Genomic DNA, 16,115 nt, shown 5'->3' with positions numbered 1-16,115 from the left:
ATGCTGAGATTCTAACGTAGCTCCCCAGCTCTAAAGTTCGCAATTCTAGGACTTGTGGCGGGAGGTGTGTCTAAAAGTGTATGTCGGTGCTGGCCATCAATGAGAGAGACCTGAGCATTTTTCAAATCGGTGGTGAAAAAATATGAGCATGTTGCTGGAGATGTGGGCCGCCGTGCCACCAATGTACATACCGGGGGAGGGTAAACACCCATTATTCCGCAACTTTCTTTCCGCATACCATCACTCCGCATACTTTCATTACGAAAGTACCATGACTCCGCAATGCCGTTGTAACACATGGCATTACATTTTATATGCTTTTACTACGCATACATTTACAACGAAATTCGTTGTAAATGCATGAATGTGTAAAAGCATGTTTTTTTTAATGTTTGGATAAGGTAAATATGGGTATAGGGGTATATGTTTTGGGGTACTGAGGTATATGTTTTGGGGTATAGGGGTATTATAAGGGTTCAGGGCTACGTTTGGGTTTTGGGGTACAGGGGTATTTTTAGGATTCAGGGTGGGTTATGATTATGGGGTGCAGGGGTATTTATAGGGAGCGGGGTTGACACCCGGAGCTGGAATGTACAGAACCTGGGAAGAAAAACAATGAAATATTGGGCACAACGCTCGTTTTTTTTCCGTAATCCCGCGCCCCGCACACGCCCCCAGCACACGCCCACAGCACACAATATGAGACATGGCATGAAGGGCGGAATGTACCACACGCCACCAGCTTTTGTCACGCCCGCAGCACACGCCCACAGCACAACGCAGACACGCCCACAAGGGACTACTTTGCTGGCACGGTTCTTTTACCATTTAAATGTATATGGTGGGGGTCTGCATAGCCTATGTCCTTCTGCTGCAACTGCCCTTTCCAACGCTGTATTGGGTGTTGTGATTGGTGCTGTGGTTCCTGAGATTACCCGCCTCAAAGGTTTGAGCTCTCTCTTTATTATATTAGTCTAGATATATATATATACTAGCAGCCCGTCCCGACGTTGTCTGGGTATGAAATAGAATGTGTGTAATGTGTGTATTCAGATACGGTCATTCGCGTGTTCCCCCGCTTGAGGCCCAGCTGCAGCCCTGGTTGATGTTAGCAGGCGCGTGTCCTCCCGCTTGAGGCCCAGCTGCAGCCCTGGTACATGGTAGGAGGCGCATGTAATTAGTGTAGTGATCCGCCACCTGAGCCCGGCTACAGCCCTGGCTGATGTTAGCAGGCGCGTGTAATTTGGTTTAATGTGATAGTTCAGTAACAGCACGCATGAGAGGCTGCAGTAATTGTCCCCACAGACACTCTCAGTCACGTGTGCCCCCGCTTGAGGGCCAGCGGCGACCGTCTAATTAGAATTGTGTGAGTCTTGAATGATTGTTTCCCGCTGTTCTTATTTTTTATGACCCACACCGACGCTCTTCGGCCCGAGTGCTTTTTAGAAACACCCAGGCCAAGCCACACACTGCGTTCGGCCCTTTCAGACGCACCCAGGCCAAGGCACACACTGCATTTGGCACCCCCAGTATGTGTGAGGCAACGGACAGTCCCCCAAGGGAGTCTTGCGAATGGTTACTTACCACGCTTCGAGGTGAACGCCTTTGTGACGCCCCGAGCACACGGCCACAGCAGACAATCTGATTAATGTATGACCCAGATGGCATGAAGTGCGGAACGTAGCACACGCCCCCAGCCTTTGTCACACCCCCAGCGTGCCCCTTGATGCAGCACAATTGCGTAATTGGCGCTTCACATGGCATGAAGGGCGGACACACGCCCACAGCGCGGACACACGCCCACAGCGTTTGTCACAAAAAACACAGTTGATGGACAGAATGTAGAACAATGTCATACATTCACCCCAGTACAAGGATCTGGGCCTAAATCCATCGTTTTTTTGCACTCCACACCACCCTGGGTTAGACACTGGCTATATGCAAATCAGCTCTGACCCTGTGCCTCATGGGAACAGTCCAGTCCGAACTACCAAGCCATGTCTTTCCCAGACCGGAATCAACCATCCAAGGACCGGTTTCTGGCTATCAGCCTTCATCAGCCTGGATAGCTTGACTCCAGTGGTGTGGAGTGCCTGGGACTCACGTCTGAGCATACCCAGCCCACTCGGGGTGAAAATCGTGTTTGTCACGGCCCCAGCGTGCCCCTTGATGCGGCGCAATTACGAGTCACATGGCATGAAGGGCGGAACAAACCACAGGCCCACAGCATTTGTCACGCCCCCAGCACACGCCCACAGCAGAACGCAGACACGCCCACAAGGGACTACTTTGCTGGCACAGTTCTTTTACCTTTCAAATGTATATGGTGGCCGTCTGCATAGCCTATGTCCTTCTGCTGCAACTGCCCTTTCCAACGCTGTATTGGGTGTTGTGAATTTGCAGCGCTCTCTCGCCTGTTCGTAAATCCCTGCGGCAGAACCACGCCGCATTTAAATCCACAACCAATTCCCCCAGCTGGGAGAAAAACGGGACGAACTCGCGTTTGTCTTCACTTATGTGCTTTTTTATTTAATCCTCACAGCATGGAGTTTCTCAATCAGGCAGGCACAGATCTACGCGTTTCGAGATAGCATATCCCTTGTTCATGATCAATTTGGCTCCAGGCTCTCAGTCTCAATATAGTGTGTCACATTATTACATCATTTCCTGTTTGATGTTATTTTGGCCCTCTGCCTTCTGGATGATGTAGTTTTTTTGCAATTTTTTTAATACATTTTTTTATCCGTCTGCATAGCCTATGTCCTTCTGCTGCAACTGCCCTTTCCAACGCTGTTTTGGGTGTTGTGATTGGTGCTGTGGTTACTGAGATTACCCGCCTCAAAGGTTTGGGCTCTCTCTTTATAATATTAGTATGGATACACGCTCCAAGATAGGCCAAGGCAGCGAGTCACTGCTACAAACGGGTCTGTATTCGCAGTGGTGTGACCGCGATATTAAATGCCTGCTCCAACGTCCTCTCCTCTTTTCTCGAGAAAACAAACAGCACTCACGGGAATATATATAGCAAAGCGGGTTTATTAACGCCAAGACAGACACGTTTCGGGATACACTCCCTTCCTCTGTGTCAAATATATATATATTTACGCAGCTTAATCCATATTTTATCTGGTCGGTCCGTGAACCATGAATCCTGTCATTTAATTTTCCATTATGATTCAATATCATTTTTAAGTAATATAAACAGTCTATTTTTGTAAGCCTTCACCAATAAATAGACCTTAGGGATACAATCGCCCTGAAATGAACTGGAAAGACACGGAGAAGGATACAAATTCTGGATAGTGACCTGGGACCCAAAATTGTCCAAATGTAATATGGCCGATTTTAGTGTAAATATTGGGATTAAAAACTGCCAGATAAATTAAATGCAGTTTGTTTCTAATGAAATTAAAAGATAGAATCTTCTTTTCCTGAGAAACCCAAGAAATACCTTTATCTCTCCAATCATTCCCAAAAATAGATCTTTTATTGGCTTTAACAGGTTTGTTGAACAAAATCAAAGAGGAAAGAAAAATAATCTGCAAAACGTGTACTGAAAATAAATATTATTTTAATATATTGCTACTGTACCCAAAGCTGAGAATTGTTGTAATGCATATCAGTTAGACATACAAAATATTTCTTTAACCGAGAAATGAGAAGATGTTGAGTCTTTCAAGATTAACGTTTGTAGATTTTTATTTATTTCATTTTCATGAAATAGGTAGCAGGCTTGCTTAAGGCAAAAGTAGGAATAATTCATGAATGCTGTCCTTGTCAATGTTTCATGATATGGGCTGGGAGAGCAATAGCCACTCTCTCTAAAAAAAAAAAGGGGTGCACATTGGGTCCTCCCTCAACACCAGAGCTCGGCTCTGAGAACTTATTTCAGGAACATGGGAGTATCTCCAGGTGGCTCGTATGATTTTTATGTTCACTGGACAAAAGAAAATATATATATATCTATACTAATATAATAAAGAGAGAGCCCAAACCTTTGAGGCGGGTAATCTCAGGAACCACAGCACCAATCACAACACCCAATACAGCGTTGGAAAGGGCAGTTGCAGCAGAAGGACATAGGCTATGCAGATGCCCACCATATACATTTAAATGGTAAAAGAACTGTGCCAGCAAAGTAGTCCCTTGTGGGCGTGTCTGCGTTGTGCTGTGGGCGTGTGCTGTGGGCGTGACAAATGCTGGGGGCTTGTGGTACGTCCCGCCCTTCATGCCATGTCTCATATTGTGTGCTGTGGGCGTGTGCTGGGGGCGTGTGCGGGGAGCGGGATTACGGGGGAAAAAAAGCGAGCGTTGTGCCCAATATTTCATTGTTTTTTTCCCAGGTTCTGTACATTCCAGCTCCGGGTGTCCACCCCACTCCCTTTAAATACCCCTGCACCCCATAATCATAACCCACCCTTACTCCTTAAAATACCCCAACACCCTTAAACACTAACCCATCTTAACCCTATAAATATACCCTGTACCCCAAAACCCAAACCTATCCCTAAACCCTAAAAATACCCCTGTACCCCAAAACCCAAACCTAGCCCTGAATCCTATAAATACCCCTGTACCTCAAAACCCAAACCTACCCCTGAACTGTAAAAACACCCCTGTACCCCAAAACCCAAACCTAGCCCTGAACCCTAAAAATACCCCTGTACCCCAAAACCCAAACCTACCTCTGAACCCTAAAATACACCTGTACCCCAAAACCCAAACCTAGCCCTGAACCCTTAAAATACCCCTGTACCCCAAAACCCAAACCTACCCCTGAACCCTAAAAATACCCCTGTATCCCAAAACCCAAACCTAGCTCTGAAGAATAAAAATAACCCTGTACCCCAAAACTACCCCTGAACCATAAAATACCCCTGTACCCCAAAACCCAAACCTAGCCCTGAACGCTAAAAATACCCCTGTACCCCAAAACCCAAACCTACGCCTGAACCCTTAAAATACCCCTGTACCCCAAAACCCAAACCTACCCCTGAACCCTAAAAATACCCCTATATCCCAAAACCCAAACTTAGCCCTGAACCGCTAAAATACCCCTGTACCCCAAAACCCATACCTAACCCTAAAACTACCTTTGTACCCCATAACCCAAAACTATATCTGAACCCTTAAAATACCCAAACACCCCAAAACATATACCTCAGTACCCCAAAACATATACCCCTATACCCATACTTACCTTATCCAAACATTTTAAAAAAACATGCTTTTACCATTCATGCATTTACAACGAATTTCGTTGTAAATGTATGCGTGGTAAAAGCATATAAAATGTAATACCATGCGTTATAATGGCATTGCGGAGTCATGGTACTTTCGTAATGAAAGTATGCGGAGTGATGGTATGCGGAAAGAAAGTTGCGGAATAATGGGTGTTTACCCTCCCCCGGTAAGTACATTGGTGGCACGGCGGCCCACATCTCCAGCAACATGCTCATATTTTTTCACCACTGATTTGAAAAATGTGCAGGTCTCTCTCATTGATGGTCAGCACCGACATACACTTTTAGACACACCTCCCGCCACGAGTTCTAGAATTGCGAACTCTAGAGCTGGGGAGCTACGTTCGAATCTCAGCATCAGCTCAACATCCTGTGATTCCAGGCAAATCGCTTTGTCTCCCCTTGCCTACCACAAATGAATGTGTTCTTCTATAATGTAAATTGTGCTCATGCCATGTTGTCGAGTTCGCGCTATATAATATTGCAAGGAAAAATAATGTAGGGAAACTCAAGTTCACACACTACTGAACGCACACTCTTAAGTGCATCAGCAGTGCACTGTGAATCGGAGCGTTTCACAGGCCTGTCACAGATAAGAAATGCTATCAAAACGAAATCCTACAAAACAATATACTACTGGCCGGCAGCAATTCATACCCGGACAACGTCGGGACGGGCTGCTAGTATATATATATATATATATATATCTTTTCTTCCAAAGTGACCCACTGCTCCTAGGGCGCTCAACAGCCGGTGCTCTGCATAGGGACCGGATCCAGATCCAATTTTAATTCTTTGAACAAAGGATGCGGCACACCAAATGGTCTTTTGCTTATATTATTGATAAGCTCTCCCCCACTGGGGGAGAGCTTATCCATAAAATAAGCAAAAGACCATTTGGTGTGCCGCATCCTTTGTTCAAAGAATATATATATATATATATCTATATTGTCCCGAAAATATGCAAAGGCAGTGAGGCGCAGATTCACAAAGCCATGTATGGGACTTTCGTCCTAAAAAGAATTAATAAACAAGACATGTTGACGCCATGAAGGTGAGGCTATAGCAGCTTGTAAATATAATAATTGTTAGATCTTGGCACCAAAAACAATTGTAAGAATTAAACACCACTGCTTTACAGTAGCCTGTCCTCCATTTGAGCTTTCTTATATAGTACTTGAGTGTACTACAGTCCTCAAAACATATGGTAACAAAGGTGTACAAGGCAGAATGTAATTGTTACAAGTGTCTTGTAGCTAGTTTTTTTCTCCTAGCTGCCGTGGCTCTGGCTAGAATTGTTGATAGGGTTTGATTCTAAAGCATGTTTGTATCGAGTGCTTGTTCTGTGCCGTGGACTCCTTCGTATAGTATGACTAAGTCCTTTCTCCATGGTGCATGTCTTCCTTGACACCCTGACCTTCAGTTAACGTTCTCAATTCTAAATCCAAGGGGCCCTTTCCAGTTGCTGAACACTACCGGCTCTGTGGACCCAGGAAACAGCTTTGTTTTGCTCATTTCATTTTCCCCAAATGAAAATCAAAAAGTAAGTTGTCAAAAACGTATAATTATGTCTTTACAGTTACCCAACCAGTAAACGCACAGGGCCACCTAGTGAATATGTAAATCTAGTCTCAGCAAGGCCACAGTAAACTTCCTTTTGATGTGGTGATGACAAGCCTTTTCCAAACTGCCTTTCTCTTGTGGCTGATCATTTTGGCCCATATGGAACCCAGAATGCAGACTTCAGGCTGAGGAGCCCAGCTCCAGTGAGATATCTACAATGTACTTGTGTCTGTAATATCTGCACCTAACAGGTTCCAGTCCCAGAATGTGAGCTGAGAAGGCTGATGCACCTACTGCCAAGATCCAGGAAGATTTATCCTTTTATCCTTTACAGAGTGATAATATGAGCACATTGGAGGTGGGAAATCACATCAGCCATTATTCATGAGATAGATTAATTATTATTGTGTCCTATCTGACGTGAACTTTGTGCCCCATCATTCAAATGAAAGAACAAGGAGGAGCACAAGGAAGGGACTAACCTAGGTCTGTTACTCTTAATAACATGAGATGCCTGATTGTTATACATTTTACATAACAAAGAGCCATTTCCAGAAAACAATAAGACTTGTGATAAAATCAGGTGATTTATTAACACTAGAGATTTTTTAATGGATTTCAAGTACAATATATTAACACTATACTTGGTTGCCTGTTGTGGCAGAATGTTTCTGTTACTTCATTTGCAGGTTGAGCCCAATATTTTGAGAACGTGCCTGTCCACTATTTGCACAGCCTTTAATAGTGTGTGCGTCTAAGCGCTTACAGTTTGGTCAGATATAGGGGCTGATATACTGAGAGAAATGGTCACCTGCCCAAGAGATCGTACCTTGGAGCTCCTGATAAAAAGGCAGATGTACAATCACTAGGCTAACCATTATATCTAAACAAACACCCTCCCCGAGCACTCAAATCACAATAAGAATGTAATTGTCCATAAATGTATTCTTCTTCCAATACGGAAATATTCTCTAATTGGTACAGTTCATATAATCCATGTATCCATAATCTGTATTATTCATCCATCATAACACAATTCCAAAGCAGCAGCAGCCAACACGTGTTTCGTCGTGCTATAATCAAGCACTATGGCTTCTTCAGGGCTGCAAACCCAAATTAACAATATATAAGCAAAAATTATATCATCATAATGCACCATAATGCATATTAAAACACTAAAGCTGATTAGGTAAAGAGACAGCTCCAACGCAACCAACACCAAGTGGTCTTAGATTAGAATAGAAAAGGTCATCAGTAAAACCCCACCATAAATGTGTGTTTATCTTTAGAATACTCAATGGCCCTAGAGCGATGATTAAGCCATCCTCTTTACTCTTACATCTAGTAATATAATAGATCATCAGGTTAGTGTAATAATTATAATATTTGATCAGTATATTCACCTGACATATAGTACATATGGCCAAAAAATTCGTCATCGTTGCTTAATTCTGCACCAAAAGATAGTTCCTTCTCTGCAAAACAATTCAAACATAAAAGTAAACTCAGATCCCCCAACATACTAGCTAGTAATCCTCTAGCAAACGCATACTCGAATCCAAACACCATGCCCCCAAGCGACTAAAGGGTCACTGCAACACTTAGGCAGTCCTAATCAAAACAGATAATCTCGTCACCACAGAATAATCTAAGGATTTACCATAAATAGTTCTCGTTTTCTCCTCCTCCTCATATAATCAAAAGAGTATTCTTGTGCAGTTATTCAAAAAGACGGATACGAATTGACACATCTGGACGCTTTGGCAGGGTAATGTTTACCGTCTGGAATAGTTTACTCAAATAGTTTTTAAATAAGACAGGATGTCAATAGTACAGTAACATGTTCTATGACACATCTATATGAATTTTTGTGTTATTTATAGGAATTGAAATAACTGCACAAGAATACTCTTTTGATTATATGAGGAGGAGGAGAAAACAATAACTATTTATGGTAAATCTTTAGATTATTCAGTGGTGGAATTTGAGAGTAGTGGGGCTGGGCGGTGTGCATGGAAGGGCGGGTAAAGCAACAGGGTTCACTTTAACGGCACACAGCATTTTTAGGAGGCCAGACACCATTTCCCAAGAAAATCTTTAGCAAACAATGGAATAGAATTATGCATTTTCTCATGAACTTTAGGATAAACGGAACAAAAAACAAAAGCTTTCATAGGCTTTTTTACAAGAACTTTTAAAGCACCTCCGAAATGTCCTTGCTTTGTAGGCAAGCCAGGTTTTCCTTTTAAGGAATGTGTGCAGATGGTGACAAGTTTTGTGATTGGTTTCTCAGTGGGAGACACAACAAACTTGGATGCCAGTTACCACACCTATTTGAAGGATCTGACTGACCAATGGCAATGATGACAATGATTCATAGTGAGGGATGAACATATTGTTGAACTAAACAGCAAAATTGGTCCCAGAGTCACACCCTCCAGAGAATTGTATTCTTGTGTTGATGCTGCATACAATCTCAGCATCCCTGAGGGCCCGTCTTCTGGATCCAGCCTTAACCACAAGGAGCTGAAAAGAAATACTTCATGCAGCAAACCAAGTAAATCACTGCTGGAGAGGAGTCTGGGCTCTGGTTTATGTGCATAGCAACATGCTTTCTGTGATACCAAAACCCTCCACACAAAGGCCACACTGCACTTGTTGTGCACTTTTGTCTGTTTAATCACTAACATGATTAACAGTGTCCAAACATAAATACACACTCCTCACAGTCATTCATTGGATTGGATGATTTCACCAAAAAGCTGCTGTTCAGCAAGTTAAAAAAACAAAGACTTATTTTCAATAACAATACAAAATAAGGTCTCATGGCTTGTCGAATCACACAAATTTAAAAAATCTCTCACAGGTGTGCAATCCCTTGATGGACAACGATTTTAAAACAAAGAAAAGCAGTCTTCAGTGCATGGTTTAGAGATCTTTTTAAAACATCTTTCAGGCCACGAATGAACTTGAAGAAGTTAAAAAAAAAAAGTACAACAATAAGTAAAATCTAATCGACTACTGCTGAGGCAGGGCCTCAGACTGGCACAAGCAATCACTGCTGCTGATTTATGGCCAGTGATTTCTTCCCACCTGGCACCACCCCACGCCCCACCAAGCAGAGGGGTTTCACCTCACGCCACAAGCCCATTTTCTTCTACAGAGCTACAAAGAAATCATGCAGCAAGTTACAGCTGAGGCAGAGTCCATTTGCTTTCTTTAATCTAATGGGCTAGTACTGCTGTGGGTGAGACTGCAGACTGACACCCGTCCCCGACCACTGCTTCTGATTTATGGCCAGTGAAAAACGTTGATATTAACTTCCCCCCTGAAATTCTCCTCTGAGGTAATGAATTAGGAATTCTGAGTTCCGGTTTATTTCCTCCAAACAAAAACCTCGTGCTCGTCCAGCAAGCACGCTTTAGCCATTAATAACCTATTAATTAAACTCTCTGATGCTGGCAGTGCTGAGACAGAGTCCAGACTTCGGTTTAAAAATTCAGATTCACTGTCAGAGCAACATGCTTTGTCACTGACGGTGAATCTGCATTGGCTTTCAGATGCAACGACCACTTCGCAATTTTACTCACCTACCTGTACTTGGTCCACTCGGGAATCGTCGGGATCAGGCTGCTTCTAGCACACTGGCAGTGCCCATATCCTTGCATGCTGCAGCTGCTCCTGACTGCCGTTGCTAATTAAACACAGACGCTGGAGCTGTAAAAGACATCCACACGGCCTGCAATTAACAGAAACGCGGGAAGCAGTCACCTCGAGTCTGCGGAGTGTGTCTGCAGAAATCCTGATGGCCAACTGCGCAGACTCGATTTTTCTGCTTCCATCCCACCTGCCTGCAGCCTCTACCCCCACCCTTTCCCAACTCGTCACTGAGAGGAGTTGGGAAAGGGTGTGGTGACCATCCTCTCCATTCTCTGACTGACGTGAGACCCTAGTGCTACAGGGCTTCAGCCTGAAGCGCCCGGGGCAAACTTCACTTCCACGTCATCAGGGGTGGAGACTGGTCCTTGAGGCTATGTCTTTGCCGAGCTGATGACCTCACAGGCCTCAGGGCAGTGAGCTTGTCAGCCCGGCAAAAGACTCAGCAGGGCCTGCCCACGAGCAGCTTTGCAGCAGTGACTCATCAGCACGAGACTCATCAGAAATCACCACCCTCCGCAACAAAAGCAAGAGGTGTCTCCTATGAGTACATTAACCCGTTGTGTGAGGCACGGTTCAGCTGCACTCATGACGAGCTGAGCTCGTCACGGCCGTTGGAACGTTCGCACGCGGGGATAATTTCCCCGCTGTGCTGAACGTTCCAAAACGGGTGTGGTCGTGACGAGCTGAGCTCGTCACGAGTGCAGCTCCACTGTGCCTCATGACGAGCTGAGCTCGTCATAAGCACAGCGGCGCCACGCGCGGCCCCCTCCCCCCCGCAGCGAAGGGGTTAAAAAACAATAAAAAACGCATAAAGACATTCTTTTTTTTTACACTCTCCCAATGGCCATCCCAGGGGGTGAAGCTAAAGTAAGGGGGCGGAGCCCCCACGCCCTTACGCAAAAACGACCACGACCTTTTATCTTCCAGACCAGATTTATCCCAATTCTCCAGTACTTGTATTTTTCATATATTCACATGTGACTCACCCACCTCCCGTGAGAGGCTCCCCATATACCTTGAGATTTTTTTATTCCCACCTGTGCTTGACAATCTGAGGGACACAGCCTCTCTTTAGAATGTTTCAGAGGGTGATATCGCCTGATTGGTTAAGATTTGAAGTTTGGTCCTTTTTTTAAAAGGACATCAATAGGCTATTTATGTGATTGTTCATTGCCATTATAGTCTATGATAGTGATACACACTACTTTATTATGGCACAGTGGGACTCTCACTTTGACCACAGGAAATGTTTAAAGCATGTGAATCTATGAAAGATACGAATGCTGGAGAGCTGCAGTTAGGTAACTCATTTTGTTTAATGCGTTGTGCTATTGCTTCATGCATTAGGGATCAGTTATATTCATAGAACTTTCATTTTTTTGCACAAGCTGGGTGTGATAATTATTTTTTTATGTGCTCAAATGTCACTCTTGGTTTTATTCAATTTGTGACATGCCCAAATTAGGTATTTTACCCAGAGTTAAACATTCCTGACGAAAACACTCAAATGAAGGCCTTGTTTTATTCATCCTAGAGGTGTTTCAAGAATTAAAATCAACTTTCAAGCAATGAAAAAACGTTGTACAAGCTGATTATGCATTTCTGCTTTAAAGGTACCAAAAGGTCATATCAACAGCTTTTCAGTTCTAATCTTAAACAATTTCCAAAAGAATACCTTAAGAGGTTGAGACTCATATTCTGTGAATACTCACTTACCATATCTAAGTAAAGCTGCAGCTCGACTATCATCCAGAAGCAACCTTTAAGATTGAGCGCTCTCTACTCCTTCAATCTACATCTGGGACGTGTCCCTCGTGTTAGAAGAGTACGGGCTGGAGGTCGGTCATTCTGGGCTTTAGCTTCTTATCTCTGGAATGCTTTCCCATGCACTCTCAAAAGCATACAGAATCACTGGGCTTTCAGAAGGGCAATAAAGACCTGGCTTTTCCCTGAATAATCCTCTGCCTAATCCTCCTCTTCGATCTGATAATTTGTAGATTCAGCACTGGGACACCATGCGCTTTACAAATCTGATAATATAACATAACATTAGATTATGCTGAATTAGGATCAACATTACTTTATTGCTTTTGCCAGAGCTGGTATCTACAGCTGATGCTGAATTTGATATTCCATATGTTAGCAGTTGATCTTGACTTTTTCATCAAGATGATAGGCAGACATTTGTAAATTAAAGTCACCTGCCATTATGAATATTGATGCTGGAAAGTGACATCGTATTTAAATCAGATCACACTCAAATTTCCCGAATTCATTATCAAATGCTAGCACAATAGGAGGTATTTAAACATGTGAGAGGTATTATGACTGTGATGACTATCATCCTCAGTCCTTAAGTCTAATTTATTACCTACTCCACAGTATTTTTCTTTTAGATTCTGACTTCGTAACACTGACTTGTCCTTATGCAACTCTGTTGCAACAGGTTGAGCTTTGCTAATTGACGTCTTTAGTGGAGAAGAAACAAATATCTGGTTATTAAATACCTAAACTTTTCAATTACTATCCAAAAAATCTACTAAAGCATGTTTTTTTAAATTTGGCTAGATTGTTTGTGGACTTGCCAGAGATAGTATCTGATATGAACTTCTTACGTAATGGGGTTATTTTCCCTTTTCAGTAGCATGGATTAGAGAGGTTAAAGTTCGACACTACCCTGTTTTTTCCATATCTTTCTCCAAATTTATATATTAGAGCTGGAAAACGGAAAATGAAGACGGATTCAGTTTGTTGTTTGTCATTTGTAGCTAGTTCAGAATGCGAATTACCGGATTATCGTATCCTCCTTAAATCTGGACTGTAACCCAGCTCTCATACTTTCAAGTAAGTCATTTAGCTTGCTGGGTATTTACCAAGACTAGGGCTTGCAACATGCCTTGAAATGTAGTCTAGATCAAAGGCAGCATATTCGGCATAGAAATCAGAAATGAGTTAACAGCGCACATACATTTTGATAATACTGATTTATTGTCTGCTGGAAATAAATGGACTACCGGTGAATTCAGACTTTCACCATCCATTGGAACAACATTTTCATTAGGCACTGAGTTTAAACATGGAGAGGAAGATAAAAGTGGTGCTCTCTTGTTGTCAAACTTTGAGAAAGATTCAATAGTAGTTGCAGTGAGTGAAGCAAAGTTGTCAACATTTTGTACTGTGGCTAAAAACACTTTCTGATTCCAACCTCAGCATTTAAGGTAAACTTAGGGGAGTCTGACAATTTAAAGTTATGTAGGGAAGCAGACATTGCTAGACAATTCTCCTTTTGGGGTAGGTCAGCGGTGTCAGGCAAGACACAAATCAGCTATTTTTTTCAGCAGGCTTTTTTTCGGCCAACACTTTGAGCTTAAGAATCTTGAATTATTAACTGACATTGTTTCAAGGCATTAACAACCAATTTAATTACAATCGCAAATCAAATGTGTTCTCCACATGCCCCCGAAGATTAGAGACTACTCGATCTGAGCTAGGCTCCGTCTGTTTAACAATCTAAAGGTGGCACCATCCCTCATCTCGATTACATGAAGCCATTTGTGAACGTCAAAAGCAAACAGCGCCCTTCAATCGGTAGCTAGGCAGCCCGAAGACAATAGGAAAAGACCTCGCACTCCAGAACATTAAACAAAGCGAGAGTAATCTTGCAAACCATCAGGATAAAACTTTCCATTAAATACTACTAATAGGACCGCCTTAACTTGCAAGACAGTGGCATCATATTTTAAAGTGCTAAACACCAGAGTATATCGAAATATACACACACACACACACACACATTTGGTATATGAACTTTCATTTATGTATAGATAGCCAAGGTTTGCCTGTCCATGTACATGAACTAACGGTGCCTGGGACAGCAAATAAAGTGGGTCTACAAATGGAAGTAAAATCATCGATTAAAAAATGTTAATGAAAAAAACATGGTGGAGGTCCCTAGTGCATGGTTCGCCTAGAATGCCCATTGCCGACAGACAGACAGTTACTCCGTTACAGTATGGGTGGGGTAAGTGGATCGCAGGTGAGTCCCACGATGGAAGGGGGTTGTTGCTGTGGGGGCACTCTGAAGACAGGCACTGTACCCAACAGAAATATACACCATCTCTCCTCGTCTTCCTTAGATCACACAAGTGTATCTTGTTACTCCTTACCATTCAATTTGGCTAATTATAAAATATTACTCTCAATATATATTTTTCGTCTACGCTGCCTACCATTTTTTATATTACGAACAACAGGGTTGTACCCATAAAGTCAAAGGGACCTGGGTGAGTATTTGTTATGGACAGAGGGGTCCCAGACTGAAGAGAGTAAATGGTATAAAGTATACAAATATTGATGAGAATAGGGGGGAGCAATAGATCAAAAAAGAATCAAAAAAGAGTCAAACGAAGTGCAGTGTTTTATTCACAGCGCACTAGTATCACCTTTTCATGGTTAAACAGTATGCATCAATTATGACTTAAATATCATTCTCGTTTGTTTATGTGCCCATATAGGAAAGAAGGGGGAGGAGTGCAGGGTAGAGTTAAGAGTAAGATAATTGTGACTCACTTTACATAAGTTTGTGACATTAAACATACATTGAAATTCATGTATATGTTCTTATTCGATAGTCCCCATCAGTCGGGGCCTCATAGGATATACAAAAGTCAAACACATTATATTATACAATCAAGCTCCTGAAGGGCTGTATAAATCACGCTGGTAATAGGAGTTGATGGGGTAGATAGCAGTCTACGTTTCGACCCAAGGATTTGTAGGATGGCTGATCCTTACATTGCGGGTCTTCATCAGGACAAAATGAGGGAAGGGCAAACCTCCTGCCGCATTTGCGTGTCAGAAGGTAACGGATGCGACCAAAAAGTACTCCGTCGATGATCTGGTAGTCAGCAGAAATGGCTGGAATTATTCAGCAGCCCGTATCTGAATAATCAGATTTCTAGGACTGAAGGGGGGTCTCGTGGCTATTGCTCATCTCCGATCCCGTAACCATTTTTTAATCAGCAGGATTGTAGTGCTTGAAATTCTTCAAACAAAGGGCCTCATTTATGAAAAGGGACGCATCGCTGCGTGAAAACAGCGATGCGTCACTTTTCACTGCACCCTCCTTGCCAATGATGCGTCATATTTACAGTATGACGCATCATGGCGCAAGGAGTTAGAGATATGTCAGTATTTCTGACTTATCTATATGGCGCAAAAGTGAGGCATTGCTGGAGTGTGTCACAAAAAGTGACGCACCGGCGGCGTAAAAGTGACGCATGGCTTCATAAATGAGGCCCAAAGTATTTATTCACCGTCTGATTTGCACAGCAGTAACAACAAGTCTGTTTTCAGAGTGTTTAATGACAAATACTTTTCTTTATTACAGTTCTTCGAACACCTCGACGTCTACAGCTCGAAGGGGACTCTCCCGCTGAGCGTCACTGGACAGGGGCTCACGCCTTCCCTGGCCTGCTCTGTGGAGGGGGGGCTGCTCGACCTGGGATACGTGCTAGCCAACGAAAAGGCCACGACCAACTTCCAGGTAACGGTGACAAGAACGCAGGCAATGCTTGCACTTTCATCTACTTGTCGGTAGTCGTGCTGATCAGCAAACGATTCGCAGAATTTCAGAGATTATATTAATCA

General features: G+C 43.1%; 1 protein-coding gene across 1 annotated transcript in view; it reads left to right on the top strand.

The window, feature by feature from the left end:
- The window catches only part of CFAP74 (cilia and flagella associated protein 74), a 1,328,338-nt gene that overhangs the window by 1,025,038 nt on the left and 287,185 nt on the right, over nucleotides 1–16,115 (top strand). Inside the window, exons 33-34 of the mRNA XM_078642456.1 lie at nucleotides 6,667–6,786; nucleotides 15,856–16,011. Coding sequence (XP_078498582.1) covers nucleotides 6,667–6,786; nucleotides 15,856–16,011 — 276 coding nt within the window. The remainder of the gene's footprint in view (nucleotides 1–6,666; nucleotides 6,787–15,855; nucleotides 16,012–16,115) is intronic.

This window comes from Lissotriton helveticus, chromosome 5_1 (assembly GCF_964261635.1).
Source record: "Lissotriton helveticus chromosome 5_1, aLisHel1.1, whole genome shotgun sequence".
Taxonomy (NCBI): domain Eukaryota; kingdom Metazoa; phylum Chordata; class Amphibia; order Caudata; family Salamandridae; genus Lissotriton; species Lissotriton helveticus.
The sequence above is the reverse complement of the archived record's forward strand: the minus strand, read 5'-3'. Positions and strand labels throughout refer to the sequence as shown.